The sequence below is a fragment of the Peromyscus maniculatus genome, chromosome X, assembly GCF_049852395.1.
Source record: "Peromyscus maniculatus bairdii isolate BWxNUB_F1_BW_parent chromosome X, HU_Pman_BW_mat_3.1, whole genome shotgun sequence".
Classification (NCBI taxonomy): Eukaryota; Metazoa; Chordata; class Mammalia; order Rodentia; family Cricetidae; genus Peromyscus; species Peromyscus maniculatus.
In genome coordinates, this window is record NC_134875.1 from 490023 (window position 1) to 506650 (window position 16628).

Here is a 16628-nt window from a genome sequence, read left to right on the forward strand (position 1 = left end):
TTTAAGATTTCATCTTACCCCTGTCAGATTGGCCAAGATCAGTAAAACCAATGACAACACATGCTGGCAAGGTTATAGGAAAATGGGACACTTATTCTTTGCTGGTAGGAGTACAAATTGGTACAACTGCTATAGAAATCAGTCAAGGGGTTCCTCAAAAAGCAGAAAATCCATCTACAGCAAGATACAGCTACACACTCTTGGGCATATATTGAAACGACTCTACATCTTACTACAGAGATATTTGCTTATCCATGTTCATTGTTGCTCTATTCATAATAGCCAGAAATTGAAAGTGATATAAATATCCCTCATCTGATGAATGGATAATGAAAATGTGGTACATTTACACAATGCAACATTGTGCATCTGTTACAAACAATAAAACTTGCAGGTAAGTGTATGGGACTAGATAGAATCATCCTGAGTGAGGTAACTCAGGCCCCAAAAGACAAATATTACATATTTTCTATTATATATGGATGCTAGCTTTTTATGATTTAGATATGAACGTTTCAATCCAAATAACTGCAGAGGTTAGTCAGCCAGTAAGGGACTGGTGGCAGTGGGGGAATCTTCCCAAGAATGGAAAATAGAATCTACTGTATAAAGAGATAAAGGGGAAACTACAATGTGAGGATTAAATGGGGAAGGGTTGGGAAAGAAGAGTAAAAGAGGGAATATGTGGAGGGATAACTAACACTAAAGGCCTTTTGAAAAGCCATATGGAACTCATAGAAGCTTCCTGAACTATATACATATATGAAATTTATTTAAATGGAGTCAGAATATATGGAGTGTAGAGGTCAAAAAGTTCTTGTGTACACAGATAAGCACTGGAGAAGCAAGGAATATTAAACTAGCAGGCATCCTTCAAAGGAAAGAGATATTTAACCTGTACTCCTCCTGGAATGCTGTGTGGTGATATATTATATAACAAATAAAGCTTGCCTGAAGATCAGAGAACAGAACAAGCCACTAGATTAAACATAGAAGCCGGCAGTAGTGGCACACACCTTTAATCCTAGCACTCGGGAGGCAGAGATTCGTCTGGATCTCTGTGAGTTCAAAGCCACCCTGGACTACATAAGATTGAGTCAGTCTAGGAGAGAAACAGAGCCAGGCAGTGGTGGCACACACCTTTAATCCCAGCACTTGAGATCTCATGCCTTTGCTTGGGAAGCACACAGGCCTTTAATCCCAGGAAGTGATGGTTGAGCAGAGAAAGGTATATAAGGCATGAGGAGACAGGAACTAGAGGCTTTTCGGGTTGAGGAGTCCTAAAGGTAAGTGGCTTGTTCCTTTGTCCCTCTGATCTTTCAGCATTTACCCAAATATCAGGCTCCAGTTTTTTTTTTTTTTTATTAAAAGTCCATTTTAAGATTCGTGTTACAATGCTGGGAATGGATGTAGATTACAACCTGGTGATCCCTTGCTGTCTGATGAACCAGGCTCCACCTATATCTTCCAGAATTTGTTTTACTTCTTCAGACCCCTTTCCCCTAAAACCTTGAGCATTACTTCTAGTCCATAAAACTCATCCTTGTGAGAGATGTCATTTGTACTTTACATCAGCCTAAGTGACTTCTTTGTTATTTTAGGACCAGGCCAAATCCTGACTCCCACAGGGATTATGTTTACCTCAGTAATTCTCCCTAGACCCTTATATTGAGCGTTGTTTCTAAGTCAACAACAACCCATCTTATGGATGAAGCCACATATACTTTGTAAAGAGCTTCAATGTAAACATGTCTTAAGCTTTGTTGTACTCATGGGACAGAGTTAATTGTTATCTGAAAACTTTTTTCCAAAACTGTGGTATGTTTAAATGTGCAAAAATAAATGAACTGATGTCTGACTGCAAGAAGTCTTGCCTCACCACCAGTTACCTAAATCAGGCTGAACCAAGTTTCATTCTTCCCTCACTTGGATCATTTTCCCTGCCAGCTATAAAGCCTGCAGGGACCTCTCACAATGGGGGAAAGAATGCCCCAACTAATAAAACCTCTAGTGATAGGATGGGTTACATCTTGTTGAGTTGTAGGTCAAAGGGGTCCCATAGAACCCCCAACTATTACAGGCTATGTCCAAAGGTGTTGGTTGCTCTTCACAACCTGATGGTAATGCCCTACTGCTAAAGATGACAACACTTATGTCATCAAACACAGCGAAGTTGAGCTGGTACCTAACTAGAAGCTTCACTTCTACTGATTAGAGTTCATGATGCTGGAAGGTACTCTGCATGCTACCAGAGGAGAAAGGTAATCATCAGTATCAACGTTGCAACCTACAGCAACAACCTGTCTGCAAGATATACTGGTGTAACAGTGGCACAAACATTATTTATGGGAGTAACTAACTGTAGCTAGGGTTTTCCTGCCTTGCCCACAGTCAGGACAAATCTTTGTCACCCACCAGTCCCACAGTCGCTCAGACCCAACCAAGTAAACACAGAGACTTATATTGCTTACAAACTGTATGGCCGTGGCAGGCTTCTTACTCACTGTTCTTATAGCTTAAATTAATCCATTTCCATAATCTATACCTTGCCACGTAGCTCATAGCTTACCGACATCTTCACATGCTGCTTGTCCTGGCAGCAGCTGGCAGTGACTCCTTCTGCCTTTCTGTTCTTTCTTTTCTCCTCTCTGTTAGTCCCGCCTATACTTCCTGCCTAGCCACTGACCAATCAGTATTTCATTTATTGACCAATCAGAGCAACACATTTGGCATATAGAACATCCCACAGCAACTAACTACTTTTTATTGAACTTAAGACCCATTTTATGAGATGGAACCCATACCTAACACTGTTAAAGTGGCCAAGAATCTGAGACCAGATGAGTCATTGGACTAAGGGAAAACCTAGCACTATTAGTCTGATAACAGAATACAGCAATAAATAATCCCTAATGACATATTGCCATGCTCACAGATCAGTACCTCCCTCATTCCACATCAGAGAAGTGTCTTTATGGAGTAGATGGTAATTAATAAAGAGACCCACAACTGGACAATGTAAAGCAAATGAGAGACTTTGGAGTGGTCATTCTAAAGTTGGATGCCTTTATCAAACCCTTCCCCTCCAGACTCAGGAATCTATACAGAAGGAGGTGGAAAGACTATGAGAACCAGAGGTGGTGGATGACTACAAGGAAACATCATCATCCAGCCACAACACAGCATATGTATATACATATATACGAACTCATATATACCAACTGCTACAGCATGAACAAAACCTGCATGAGTTCAAAGTAGACAAAATCTCAGCACTGAGAAGGGGACATGAAACAAAGTTCCATGCCTAACCAAGAAGGTGTTTGCAATTGATACCTGCTGGGAAAGGAAAATTAGTTGTCTCCAATGGAATGTCACTGGGTATATCAACCATACTCCAGGGAAGGATCCATGCCAAAGAGAATTTGGCCAAAACAAAACGCACTCCATGGCTTTTGGTGTGCTTTTATTTTGCTTTGGTATTTTTTGTCTTATTGGGTGTTTTGTTTCTCAGTTTCTTTGTTTAGGGTTTTTGTTTGTTTTGAATTTTTATTTTGTTTTGGAGACAGAGTGGGGGAGATGCTGAAGTTGGTTGGGGAGGTGGGGAGGATCTGGGGAAGGAAAAAATATGACAAATAAATATTGTATAAAATATTAAATAAAAAGTATATTAATTTTTTAAAAATATAGATTACCAGAAACCTTAAAAAAAAACAAGCGAACAAAAAAAACTGCCAGAATACTAGGAAGTCTAATGTAGAACAGACTCTCCTACAATTGGCTGCATAAACATGAATAGAACAGTGATAATATCAATAGACATCCTAATTTGGAAGGAGGAAATTTTCGTGGCATCGCACCTTTAGACAAAGAACTATAGACAACTAATGACTGCTGGGCATGGAAGAACTAGCTTCTCCCAGGACTGAGCCTTCTTGTTGTTTATCCAACATAAAGTGGTCAGACCTGAAATCATAAACACAAACAACAAAAATGGACTAAGCAAGTTGTATTTGTATATGTGTAACAATAATAACAAAAGAGGCTACAACTTTGAGAGTGGGGGAGCATGGAAGGAACTCAATGAAGGTGTGATGCCTATTCTTGGTGTCAATTTGACTACATCTGGAATTAACTAAAATCTAAACATCTGGGAACACCTGTGAGGGATTTTTTTAATTAAATAATTTGAAATAAGAAAACCCACCTTGAAACTGTATCTTTTGAGGTGGGAAGATCCACATTTAATCTGGGCCACACTTATATAGAGGATATAGAAGAAGGAAATTCTTTGTCCTTTTTCTGCTTGCCCTTACTCTAGATAGCAAGTCCATTCATTTACTGGTATTGGAGCCTACTTCTTTGGGATTCTGGTATATACTGAAGACCAGCTGAGACATCCAGCCTTGTGGACTGAATTTAAAGATTATTCACCATAACTAAATAGGATTCATCCAAAAATGCAAGGAGGGTCCAATATATACAGATCAATGAACACAAAAATAACATCCACAGATTGAAAATAAAAAACTACATGCTCATCTCAATTGAAAAGTTACCCAATAAAATTCAACATCTTCATTATAAAACTGTTGAACAAATTAGGTATACAAGTAATATACTTTAACATGATTAGGGCCATTTTAGAACAAGCCAACAGTTAATATTACATTGAATTGGAAAAAAGTTGAAAGCTTTCTTTATGAGACCTGGAACAAAACAAAAATACCTACTTTCACTTTTATTCAGCATAGTGCTTGAAGGCCTAGCCAGATCAATCAGGAATAGGGGGTGTCATCCAATAAGCAATAAATGAATTCATCAAAGTTTTTTTTTTGTTTGTTTGTTTTTTTCGAGACAGGGTTTTTCTGTGTAGCTTTGCACCTTTCCTGGAACTCACTTGGTAGTCCAGGCTGGCCTCGAACTCACAGAGATCCGCCTGCCTCTGCCTCCCGAGTGCTGGGATTAAAGGCGTGCGCTACCGGCGAATTCATCAAAGTTGTATGTAGCACCCGCACTACCATGTTCACCATGTCCCAGTGAGGGGCTGAGGATTAAAAACAGAGACAAGACAGTGGGTCATTCATCTCAGTAGAATGCCGAATGCCGTTTATTAAAGGAGGGAGGAGGCCTTAAATACAGGCTTATAGCACAGTGGGAGAACCCTGGAGGGCAGAAGTTCTCTACAGATGTTTTACATTCTTGCATCCTAGCTGTTTACACCAAAAGCAGGATACACAAACAAGGAACCTCCAATAAGCTGTTTATATCCTACAGTTGTAGGATATAAAATCAGTATACAAAAATGGTAGTGTTGTTATATAGTGTTAGTCACACTTTTCAGTGCTTTAACAACTATCTGATGGAAGAAAAGGGGGAGGAAAGATTTATTCTGTCTCATAGTTACAGAAGTTTCTCCATTCCATCATGTTGGGGGTGGGGTGGCAGTGCAGAGCAGCTCACATCACATTGAAATGACCAGGAAAATTAGAGAGAAAAGAGATGAGAAGAGAAGAGGAGAAGGGGAATGTGAGGAGACAGAGAAGAGATGAAATTTTCTTTCTTTCTTCCTTCCTTCCTTTCTTTCTTTCTTTCTTTCTTTCTTTCTTTCTTTCTTTCTTTCTTCCTTTCTTTTTTTTAGTTATTTAATGTTTTATTCTCACATTTAGCAGCATTCTTGACATGGGAGTGGAAAGTAGATGTAAGGATAAAGATAACAAAAGAAGTATAAAAATGGAAGAAAGTTTAAAGAAAGGATGATATGAGAATAGTAGGAAAATCATTTTCTTAGTCACAATTGATAGCTTCTTCCAATGGTTTTAAAGGTCAAAATGTGCTAGGGTTGTAGGCCAGTGGTAGAGTGCCTAGGATATGTAAGTCCTTGTATTTGGTAAGTAGCACCACAATAAATAATAAAAATCTCAAGAGAATTAATTTATTTCATAGGGAGATAGTGCAAATGTATGGGTTCATTTTTTAAGACCTGATCAAATGAACATTTTTAATTACATCATCTTTCTCAAGTGAAGGCAAATTGAAAGCAATCATTATGCAGTAGTTTAAATTCATTGATTTAAATATCAAAATGATATATAATTTGTTCGCAGCACTCTAAAACACTACAAAGCCTGTGCTGAAGCAGCAGTAAAGAAGAACTAATGAAGAAAAGCAAAATCTTCAATGATGGATGGGGCTCTTCAATCATCTCCATCACTCAGATGCTAAAATTCAGTACACAAGAAAAACATAACTTACAGAGGCATCCATAAACCCTGTAACTCACAAAGATGGACCATCCAGACACTGCAGAAAATGGCTGAACTGAATGAGAGCCAATCAATACATTTGACATTGAGAAACAAGCACTTGAAGCCATCTCATTCAGCTTTCAAAATACTTTGGAAAGACTCAAAGAAGCATTTGGGCAAGTTCTTCCCTCTAAAAGAAGGTACAAATTATTAGAGCTCATACTATGTGGGTTGGTTCCTAAACAGGAAAAGTTGCAAGCTCTGAAATGCTTTTCTCCTGAACTTCCTCAGAATGGTTTCCATGGGAAACAATAAGGCACAAAGCCCACAAGTCTTGAGGCTTCATGGCCCTTTTCTGACCCAGAGAGCTCCCTACCATGCCCTTTCTCTGTGACCTCCTCAGCTTTAGCAATTGAGATGAAATTTTCTATTAGAAGATCTTCTGTTTATCATCAACCATTGAGTAGTACTGTCCGCATTCAGGGCTGGCTTTTCTCCTAGTTAGCCCTGCCTGAAAATACCCTTCTAACTTACTCTAAAATATGTTTCATTAATCTTACTCTAAAATATGTTTCATTAATCTCCTAGGCAATTCTCAACCCAATCTAATTGACAATCAAAATTATCACATACTAATGGTAAATTGCTTGAAATAGAAATCAAGAAAGAAATCTTATTTACAACATCTACACAAAGTAAAATACCTAGTAACAAATTTAGGTAAAAGAGCTCTAAACTGAAAATTATAAAACATTAGTGAAAGAAGTTGATACGGAACACAAAACACACGGAAATCCATCTTACCTTCCTGGATTGAAAGAATCAGTATTGTTAAAATGTTTACATTAACCAAAGAGATTTACAGATTGAATGTAATCTTCATCAAAATACTAATGCCATTCTAAGTATCTGAAGAGATGACCCAGTGGTTAAGAGTACTTGCTGCTCTCCCAAAGGACTTGAATTTCAGTTCCAAGAACCCACATTGGGTGCCTGTTACTCCAGCTCCTAAGGAGCTTTCAGCCTCCTTGAGCACATACACACATGTGTCATTCACTCTCAGAGATAAACATATACACATAAAGAAAAAATTAAAATACCAATGACATTCTTCACAAATTTCAAAAAATATCTAAATTTTATATGGAACCACAAAAAGAATAGGACAAATAACTTTTTGCAAAAGGAACAAAGCAGGAAGTGTAATGCTACCTGACTTTGAAAAGTTATAATGATTAAAACACCATGGTATTGTCTTAAATACAAACACATATAGCAATAGAACAAAAGAGAACTGAGATGTAAACCCATGCATCTGAAGCCAAATGATTTTGACAAAGATGGTAAGGACACACACTGGGAAAAAAAAGTTTTTTTTCCCAATAACTAGTGCTGAAATATTAGATATTCAAATGAAAAAGAATGAAGCTGGTCTCCAGTTCCTTACATGTTACAGAGATGTATTAAATACTGACATGAAGCACGTGAAATTATTAATCTCCTTGAAGAAAATACAAGGAAAATGCTTCAGAATATTGCAGTGAACAATGTTTTTCTTTAAAGCCTCCAAAAGAACAGAAAATAAAAATAAAAACAGACAAAACAGTTATGTAAAATTAAAAAGTGTTCATAAGAAAGGAAACATTCAACAGAGTGCAAAGACAGCATGTAGAATAGAAAAAATATTTATAATGCATACATCTGACAAAGAGTTGATATTCAAAACACAGGAGGAATTTCAAAAACTCAGTAGAAAAATAAAAAAACTACTCAAAAATAAGCATTAAATCCAACAGATGTGTCTCAAAATGTATGCAAATGGTCATGAAAGGAATATGAAAAATATTCAATATCATTAATCACGAAGAAAACGCAAATCACAACAGAATATCACCTCATCAAGATAGGAAGTACTATTATCAAAAAGATAAAGAGATACTTACATGGCAGAGGAGATACCATGATCACTATGGGGGTCTACCCAGATGAGGCTTATCAACTGCACTCAGGATGTGCTGACCCCCTGTGATTTCCTCAAATGCAGGGAAACTCAACTGCATAATTTGTGGTAATGATTTGCGGTAATGAGAGCACTGAGTTCACATTCTTCCATAGTGGGGAGGGGAGGGAGGGGTAGAACAAAACTAAAGATAACAAGTGCCTGTGCCGATGTAGAGAAAGGGGAACCCTTGCACCCTGTTGGTTACAGTTTAAATTAGGAGAGCTATTAGGGAAAACAGTGTGGATGGTTTTTAAAAAATGAGTTGGAAATGGAGAGATGTCTATGATACTTTGTTATTTGCACAAAAAGTATCAAATTAAAAGTAAATTTTTTTCTGTTTTTTAAGAAAGAAATAGTAATAAATGCACATGAATATGCATGAATAATAATTTTTGCAGGTTTGAGCATAGAAACATGTAGACAATTATTTAATTACGGACTTTTTTGTATTGTTTTTCTAGATTTAATGAAAATGAATTGTATTTGCAATTTTAATGCAGAGAAATATTTAAATTAAGAGAGTATTTTATGTAATTAAGAAGGGAATACTCTAGTTTCCTGTACGTTTTTGTATGCGCTCCTCTTACAAACAGTGTGGTGGAGATAGTGTCGCATCTACGCGAAGAATTACAGTAACCCGGTTTTTTGGTGATGAGTCAGAGTGCGTGGTGCTGATGCTGCTGCCATTTCATCACCTTTGCGAGCACGGCATCCATCCCTCTGCTCCCCCAGCGCCTGGGCCTACCTTGCTTCAGTCTACCAGGCCAGTGATGAGCTCACGGCTGAGCCAGATAAGGGCTGATCGGAGCTAAGGCCTTGGTGGGGCGCCCCCTTCCGCCTCCCCAGGCCCGGGCCGAAGAGTCCTGCCAGGCCACGGCCATGGAGGCCATCTGGCTGTACCAGTTCCGGCTCATTGTCATCGGCGATTCCACGGTGGGCAAGTCCTGCCTGATCCGCCGCTTCACCGAGGGCCGCTTTGCTCAGGTTTCAGACCCCACCGTCGGGGTAGATTTTTTCTCCCGCTTGGTGGAGATCGAGCCAGGAAAACGCATCAAGCTCCAGATCTGGGATACAGCGGGTCAAGAGAGGTTCAGGTGGGAGTGCAGCACGGGCCCGCGCGAGCAGTGGGAGGGTCTTTGGGGCTTATCCGGTCCCTGGGGAAAAAAGGACTTCCTTGGTTCTTTTTCGTGATGCCACCCAGGTGACAAACAAGGGTCTGGGGCTTTTGCTCAAGCTCACTTTAAGCTAGCTAGGAGTTCAGTGCAGGAAAAGAACCGCCCAGGCAGGGGAAGGCCATTCATTAACACATTGTTTGCACCACAACTCCATCAACCTGCTTTTTGATAGCCAATAAATCATCTGGAATTGACTACTATATAATTCATCAAAATCAGAGCCTATGTTCCATAGTTAAAAAAAAGATATTTCCCAGTCATCTTAATGTAACTGGAAGTTATAGGTAGGTAGGTAAGTAGATAAACTAGATAGATATATATTGACTTCTTGCTATATCTCTGTTTATATTGAAAGAGAGAGGAGAGAGAGAGAGAGAGAGAGAGAGAGAGAGAGAGAGAGAGAGAGAGAGAGAGAAGTATGCCCTAATATAAAGGAACTAGAGACTGATTAATTGATTCTCTCTTGGAACCCCCATACATTCAGTTGCCAGAGAGTAGAATTGTTTCCGAGGAAACAGTGTGATGTTACTCACAAAGAGAATGCCATATAATTTAAATAGACAGAGCCCCTGACCTCTTGGAACTTCAGTACTAGTATGGTCGGAAGAAACACATACAGAGCCAACACACAAAAGAGTGTTTTGTTGTTTGTATTTATATGCCACTCCCTACTGTACCACTGGGCACTTATTGGGTAATCAGTGAGTATGTTTATTTTTCTCTCACAATCCTTTGTTCTTCCTTTTAGTATGTATTTGTGATTTTATGTATGGATACAGAGGAGAGAAGTTTAACTGGAGAAGATGAAGCTCAAGCAAAGATAGGAAATGCCCAGAGATGGGAAACAGCATGAATAAAAACAGAAGTGACAGAAACAAAATTACATAAAAACTTTGCAGAGAACAGTTTGAACTAAAGTATGGTAGAGCAGCAGGAACCAGAACAAAAGACCTCTATACCCCGTATTTATGAACTTTTATTCATTCTCCAGTGAACATTAGTTGAGCATAGAAGATACTGGTTAGGTCGTTGAAGAAGGATACAGGTAATAAATACAAACTTAAGTTGCCTCTAACTTACCACTTGTACAAAGCTTTGGCAAATACTTTATACAAGTTCTCATAAATAAATAATAGTATCTTGTATATGTTTGCTGGGGTCTTTGTTTGAACAGCTTGTTCATACTTACTACTCATTATGTATTATGCAGTATTGATTTGTAGGACTTCTTTACATATTAAAAATAATAACCCCAACACCAACAGTGGTGGCACACATTTATTCAGCCCTCTGAATGCTGAAGCAAGAGGATGATGAGTAGTTGAAGGCCAACCTGGACTTCTGTCTAATAAAAAAAAATTAACCCTTTTATGTCATATATGTTGTAAAATATTTCCCCAGTTTGTCATTAATCTTTTAATGTTAAGATTTCTTTTTATCTGGGGAAGATTTCTACTTCTATGTAGCTTTATGTTATGCTTAAAATATTTTGACACTTTCTGTGCTAAATATAAACCACTAATGCATAAATATATTCTAGAGCTTTGATAGATTGCTCATTGATTTCTCAAATCAACAGTTTCACAAAATAGAACATTTTCTGATATAACTATCATTCTCCATGAATCTTCAAACATAAAAGACTTAGGAATATTTTTGTTCCCCAGGGCTAATCTCCCTAGTTCTGGAGAACTTGAACTCATTTGTAAGGCCTACCCATACCATCCTTTAGCTTGGGCTGCAACTCCCTAGACATTTCACCATTAACACTTGGCCATTTTCCCTTAAATTTTCAGCTATAGATCTCTTCATTATTTATCATACCCATCTGAGAAGACAGAAATCCTAAAAATAGACATATATTTCAAAAATTGTAGTCTAAAGCAAGTGATTATATGGGCAAATTGTTCTACATCCTTTCATAAGCTCCTATATTCTTAAGCAAAGTACCATAATACATATTTATAATATGTATTAAACTCAGGAAATTAAAATATGTGATGTTTCTTCTGTTTGAGTACAATAAATGTACAAGTAGGCTTTAGAAATAACCTAATTACATGAATCAAATTAAATAATATAACTTGATGGGAATGCTTTGACTATTTTGGCAGATTCTCCCAGCTAGTGCTTCCTCAGCCACTCCCTTTGGATTTTGTCAATGAGTAGAGATGATAGGCATTTTTCTCCATAACATTTTTAAATTTACTATTTTATTTTATGTGTATGGGTGTTTTGGCTGTATATGTGTCTATGAATCATGTGAGTGCCTGATGACCATGGAGGCCAGAAGAGTATGTCAAATCCCCTGGAACTGGAGTTAAAGACAGTTGTGAGCTACCATGTGGGTGATAGAAATCAAGTTCTAGTCCTCTAGAAGAGCAGTCAGTGCTCTTAACTACTGAGCCATCTCTGCATCCCTGGCCCAGAACATTGTACCATCCCCATTTTCCCATTCCCATGTAGCTTAGGAAATACAAAACAAGATTGTGTTTTCTTTTCACAAAAGTGACTGATGGCCCCTGCTTGAAAAAAAAACAGCAATAATGGAAACAAAGAAATGAAAAAATGAAATATTTTACAAGATATTTTTCTGCTGTTGTCAATTATATTTATAATCTCTATTGATTATAATAAAATCATCTTATTCCTGAAAATTCTTTTAAACTACTAGCACTTGCAATGAATTTGCCATGTCAAAAAAAAACACTTTATTGCCTATTATTTTGTTTTGCTTTATGGTTACTCTGTAACTCAGATGTCTTATTTTGCAGAAGAGGAATTGTGTTTTAGTTGTTGAGACTTGGAGTGGGAGAGTTAGCTGTGGTGGAAAATAGAACTCAATCATCTCCTAAGGGTTCTTTCCATGCTGGATCAAGGGAAAACACCTGAAACTTTATGACCATTCATTTCTAGGAAGGGCCATCTTAACATTTTAGCCAATTGAAAATTTATCATTATTGTTATAGAATGGCATTTATATTTACTGAAGGACTGTCAGTAATCAGGAACACTAGCATACACTGAGTTCATTGGAGTGAAGGAGTTTGGGCACGAACTTTATTCTTTACTTCTTTCTTGTGTTTTAGATCCATCACTCGCGCCTACTACAGGAATTCAGTAGGTGGTCTTCTCTTATTTGACATTACCAACCGCAGGTCCTTCCAGAATGTCCATGAGTGGTTAGAAGAGACCAAAGTACACGTTCAGCCCTACCAAATTGTATTTGTTCTGGTGGGTCACAAGTGTGACCTGGATACACAGAGGCAAGTGACTCGCCACGAGGCCGAGAAACTGGCTGCTGCATACGGCATGAAGTACATTGAGACGTCAGCCCGAGATGCCATTAATGTGGAGAAAGCCTTCACAGACCTGACAAGAGACATATATGAGCTGGTTAAAAGGGGGGAGATTACAATCCAGGAGGGTTGGGAAGGGGTGAAGAGTGGATTTGTACCAAATGTGGTTCACTCTTCAGAAGAGGTTATCAAATCAGAGAGGAGATGTTTGTGCTAGTCAACCCTTCCATTTTCAAAACATACTCTCCCACTTGAACTTAAAAGTTATCGAAATAAGTAGAATCCTTATGTGACTGAAGAGAACTCAACCTTTGGATAACAAATGAGTGAGCCTTCTTCCTAGGGGTGGAGCTCTGACAGGCTCTTGTGTGGGTAGATAAGGAGCCTGGGTGCTGTGATTAAGGGACTAAATTGCTAACATGGGCTAGATCAGACATTGTTTTGTGGCCCAGGCTCAGCAATGATTGCTTTGTGTGCCCTTTGTGGACCACATATTAAGGGTGTGGGGTTTTGGAGGTTAGGTTCCAGGAAAACATACCTACAGAGAAAAAACTGTTCCTTGATATTTCAACTTTTCAGAGGTGGTGACCATAAAGAACATGTAGAAGGAAATCAAGTATCAAATTGGGGACAATTAAGATAACTGAAAAAAGAGTATGGTATCAATTTATTCAATGATAATACCATGCCAGATGTGTTCTGAGTTTGGTACAAACACACTAATTCACTTCTAACAGTTCAACTGTAAAATGAAAGGCCCATATGAATCAGCTATTTGGTAAGGCCCTTTCAAGGTCGAGCATTCTAGTAAAAATGCTGTGAATATTAAAAGGGAAGTCATTCACACCTTGTTATTAATCACATTTGAGAAAGTGTACACTCTCATGATAGAGTTACCAACTGTGTGAAAGAAACTGTCCCATGTAAAATGACCATGTGAGGAGAAGAAAGAAACATTGTAACTCAAAGGCCATGTTCTTTGTCCTCTAACTATACCTGGCTTTCACTGCATCAGCGAACCACAATCTGGAAGTAAGCATACTGCCTGCTTCTTTAGGTACCTGATGGTGACAACATAGAGATTGTCTACAGAAAACCCTTAATCAAGCCCTTGATCATTGGTTCTGTGCTGAATATTTGTTCAACATGTGGCCCTGAAACCCTTAAAAATTGTGCATATTAATTTACTTTACCTATTTGATCACCATAATAGGCCTGTGAGATTTTTTACCCCATTTTACAGAATAAGAAAGCAAGAACCAAGTCTACCTGATTCCTAACTTTTTTCACTGGATCATAATGTTGTCACATGAATAAATAATTTGTAACTTTGGAAGTCATGTGATTATAAATTAATGTTCTCTACATGATAGGATATGTTTTCCTTGTTGTTTTACAGCTCAGCTATAACCCTGCAGGAATCTAGGAATGAATCAAAGGTAAAGCCCATTCAGTTATTATTGACAGGAGGGCATTAAATAAGGGATTAACTACACAACTGAAAAAACATTAAAACTGTGTGGGTTTCTAAGTGTTTGTCTCACAAACACTATGAACATTTTATTGAAAGGAACCAAATACAACAATAGGGAGTGGGATAGGGATAAAGTACTCACACCACAATGACCTTGGCTACCTGTCTGCTATGTACCTACACTTGGCTCCTGTCTACCCAAGAGAGTCAGCTTTTAATTCTCAGGTGAACAGACAGCTAACCACATCAGCAAATTAGAATGGCTGACATGAAAATTTCATTATCTTCTTGAAAAGAAGTGATGCTTTAAATTACTTTTTGGATTGTAGCCAGTTCAGCTAGGCAAAAGCCATACTTTTCACAGTAAGAAAACTATTCCGATTAGAGTCAAATTTCTCATATCCATTGTGGTAGAAAGATTGGCAAATTGTTTTTGCAATATCCTGTTCAAGTTCAGTATGAATATGCTTGAATCAGAAAATCTGGGAATTTGTTTCAGCTAAAATAAACCAAATAATAAAAATTATAGAAGACCCTTCTGCCACCTTTGCTCCAACTTGGATAAGCAAATCATCTTGGACCACTTCACATCATCAACTGCAGGTGAAGTGATCATTTATTCTATATTCATTTCATACAGTTTAAATTGTCAGCTTCTTGGTTGTAGAAGACAACCTTTTTATGGGTTAACACAAAATTTCAACAACTATACTCATGTCTAGATGGTTCCAAAGCCAAGATTATCCCATGGATAAATAAGAGTTGACTAGATTCGTGTCAACTCAAAAGGGGGCGCATAGAAATAAAACATGTCTACAGTTTTCTTGACTAAAATACATTATATACTTTCTCATTCCTGGCTTTTTAACGTGGGTTTCAAAACACCCAGCATAGATGCAGCAGAGGTGGCTGAACTTAACTGCTTAAATAAGTTCTAGAAAAATCTTAAAAATCATTTTAGTAGAATTCAGTCCTGTTGTCACTGCAATAAGTGGGTTTTAGAAAATAAGTGTGAAATAGAATACTGAGGATAAAGCGTTAGAAGCTATTTTACTACATAGGTAAAGAAAAGATTAACTTGTAACAATGATCACAACTGCATGTTGGATTAGATTGTCTTATATTCCAGAACAAAATGTACTGTATACCTTGCCTCACTTTGTTGTGCACTGTAATGAAATGTGAAAAATTCTTTATTTAGCTGTATGTGAATGAAAATGCTTGTATTTAGTAAAATGGTTGATTATGTGACTGTGAGATTCCACATGTGTGTTGTAGCTATTTCTAGAATGTGTCCTTTCATTGTAGCAAACAAGGATACCAGTAAGATACCAATCAGATACTGTAGTGTATACTAATATGATATGACCTACTTTGTGTAAACAGAGTCATCAGTATCTGAAAGCCAAAGAGAGGACACAATTTCTTAAAAGCATATGATTCTCATGTTGAAAACCACAGAAATCTCATTACTTCATTTTCAGCCCCAACCACTATGTAAAAAGTTGAATCTGAAGCCTAAAACTTCAGCATTATAATTTTTAATCAAGAGCTATAATTCTTTCACCAGGCAAGTGGTTAATTACAACTATTGTCTTCACTGGAAAGTCTTTTCCAAGATAAATTGCCCTGTTTTTGTTTGGTTTTTTTTTGTTTTTTTTTTTTTCAAAACGACTGTAGCACACTGTATAATGTGAGGAACATTGCAAGTGTGCAGACCAGATTGGAACATGGTCATGTAGCACATTTTCTAAGGTGGATAGTACATATCTGAGAGAAACACAAGAGAAATCTTTGATTCTACATCTAGGTATACACAGGCTAATCTCAGCACAGCTTTACCACTTTTGCAGTCAAGTAAATTAAGTAGGGGAGTGAGAAAGAAGAAATAAAAAATTAACAATGAAGCAGCATTTCATAGAATTTTCCACTCTCTTAAAACTTTCTCTAGGCTTAGTCATCTTTTATTCATTTATATACCTTGGTGACATCAGCCATTCTGTGGTTTTAAGAGCCATATGTGAGCCAGTAAGCCCTTAACTGATATGTCCAGCTCCATTTATTACCCATGGACTCAGACTTTTATAACCAACTACTTACCTATTGTCTTCATTTGATTGTTCATTAGTGCCTCAAGTTTAAATGTCCCAAATCAGGCTCCTGATCTTCTACTTCAAACCATGACATAACCTTCTCCTGGGTAAATGGTAACTTTCTCCTATGTATTCCTGACAAAAGCTTAGTCATTCTTTCCTTCTCTTTTTTACTCCACATTTGAGCCATCTGAAAATTATGTTGGCATAAGAGTAAAACAACAATCTGACAACTTTTCAACACTTTCAATGTTACCACATTGATGTCCAATGTTACTTATCACCTTAGTTATTGTAATAAAACTTGTCTCCCTACAGCCATTCTTGCTACCCCTCC

General features: G+C 37.6%; 1 protein-coding gene and 1 non-coding gene across 2 annotated transcripts; both read left to right on the plus strand.

Annotated features, from left to right (window-relative positions):
• The first annotated feature begins 8183 nt into the window (after positions 1–8183).
• Positions 8184–8351, plus strand: LOC121825966 (U1 spliceosomal RNA). The gene has a single exon (XR_006068325.1). It is a non-coding gene; the product is annotated as a U1 spliceosomal RNA (small nuclear RNA).
• Positions 8352–8900: 549 nt separating this feature from the next.
• Positions 8901–15457, plus strand: Rab39b (RAB39B, member RAS oncogene family). Its single transcript, XM_006997487.3, has 2 exons — positions 8901–9344; positions 12515–15457. Exons 1-2 carry the CDS (start codon positions 9130–9132, stop codon positions 12939–12941), a joined length of 642 nt encoding a protein of 213 aa, XP_006997549.1. The 5' UTR covers positions 8901–9129; the 3' UTR covers positions 12942–15457.
• The last annotated feature ends 1171 nt before the right edge of the window (positions 15458–16628 follow it).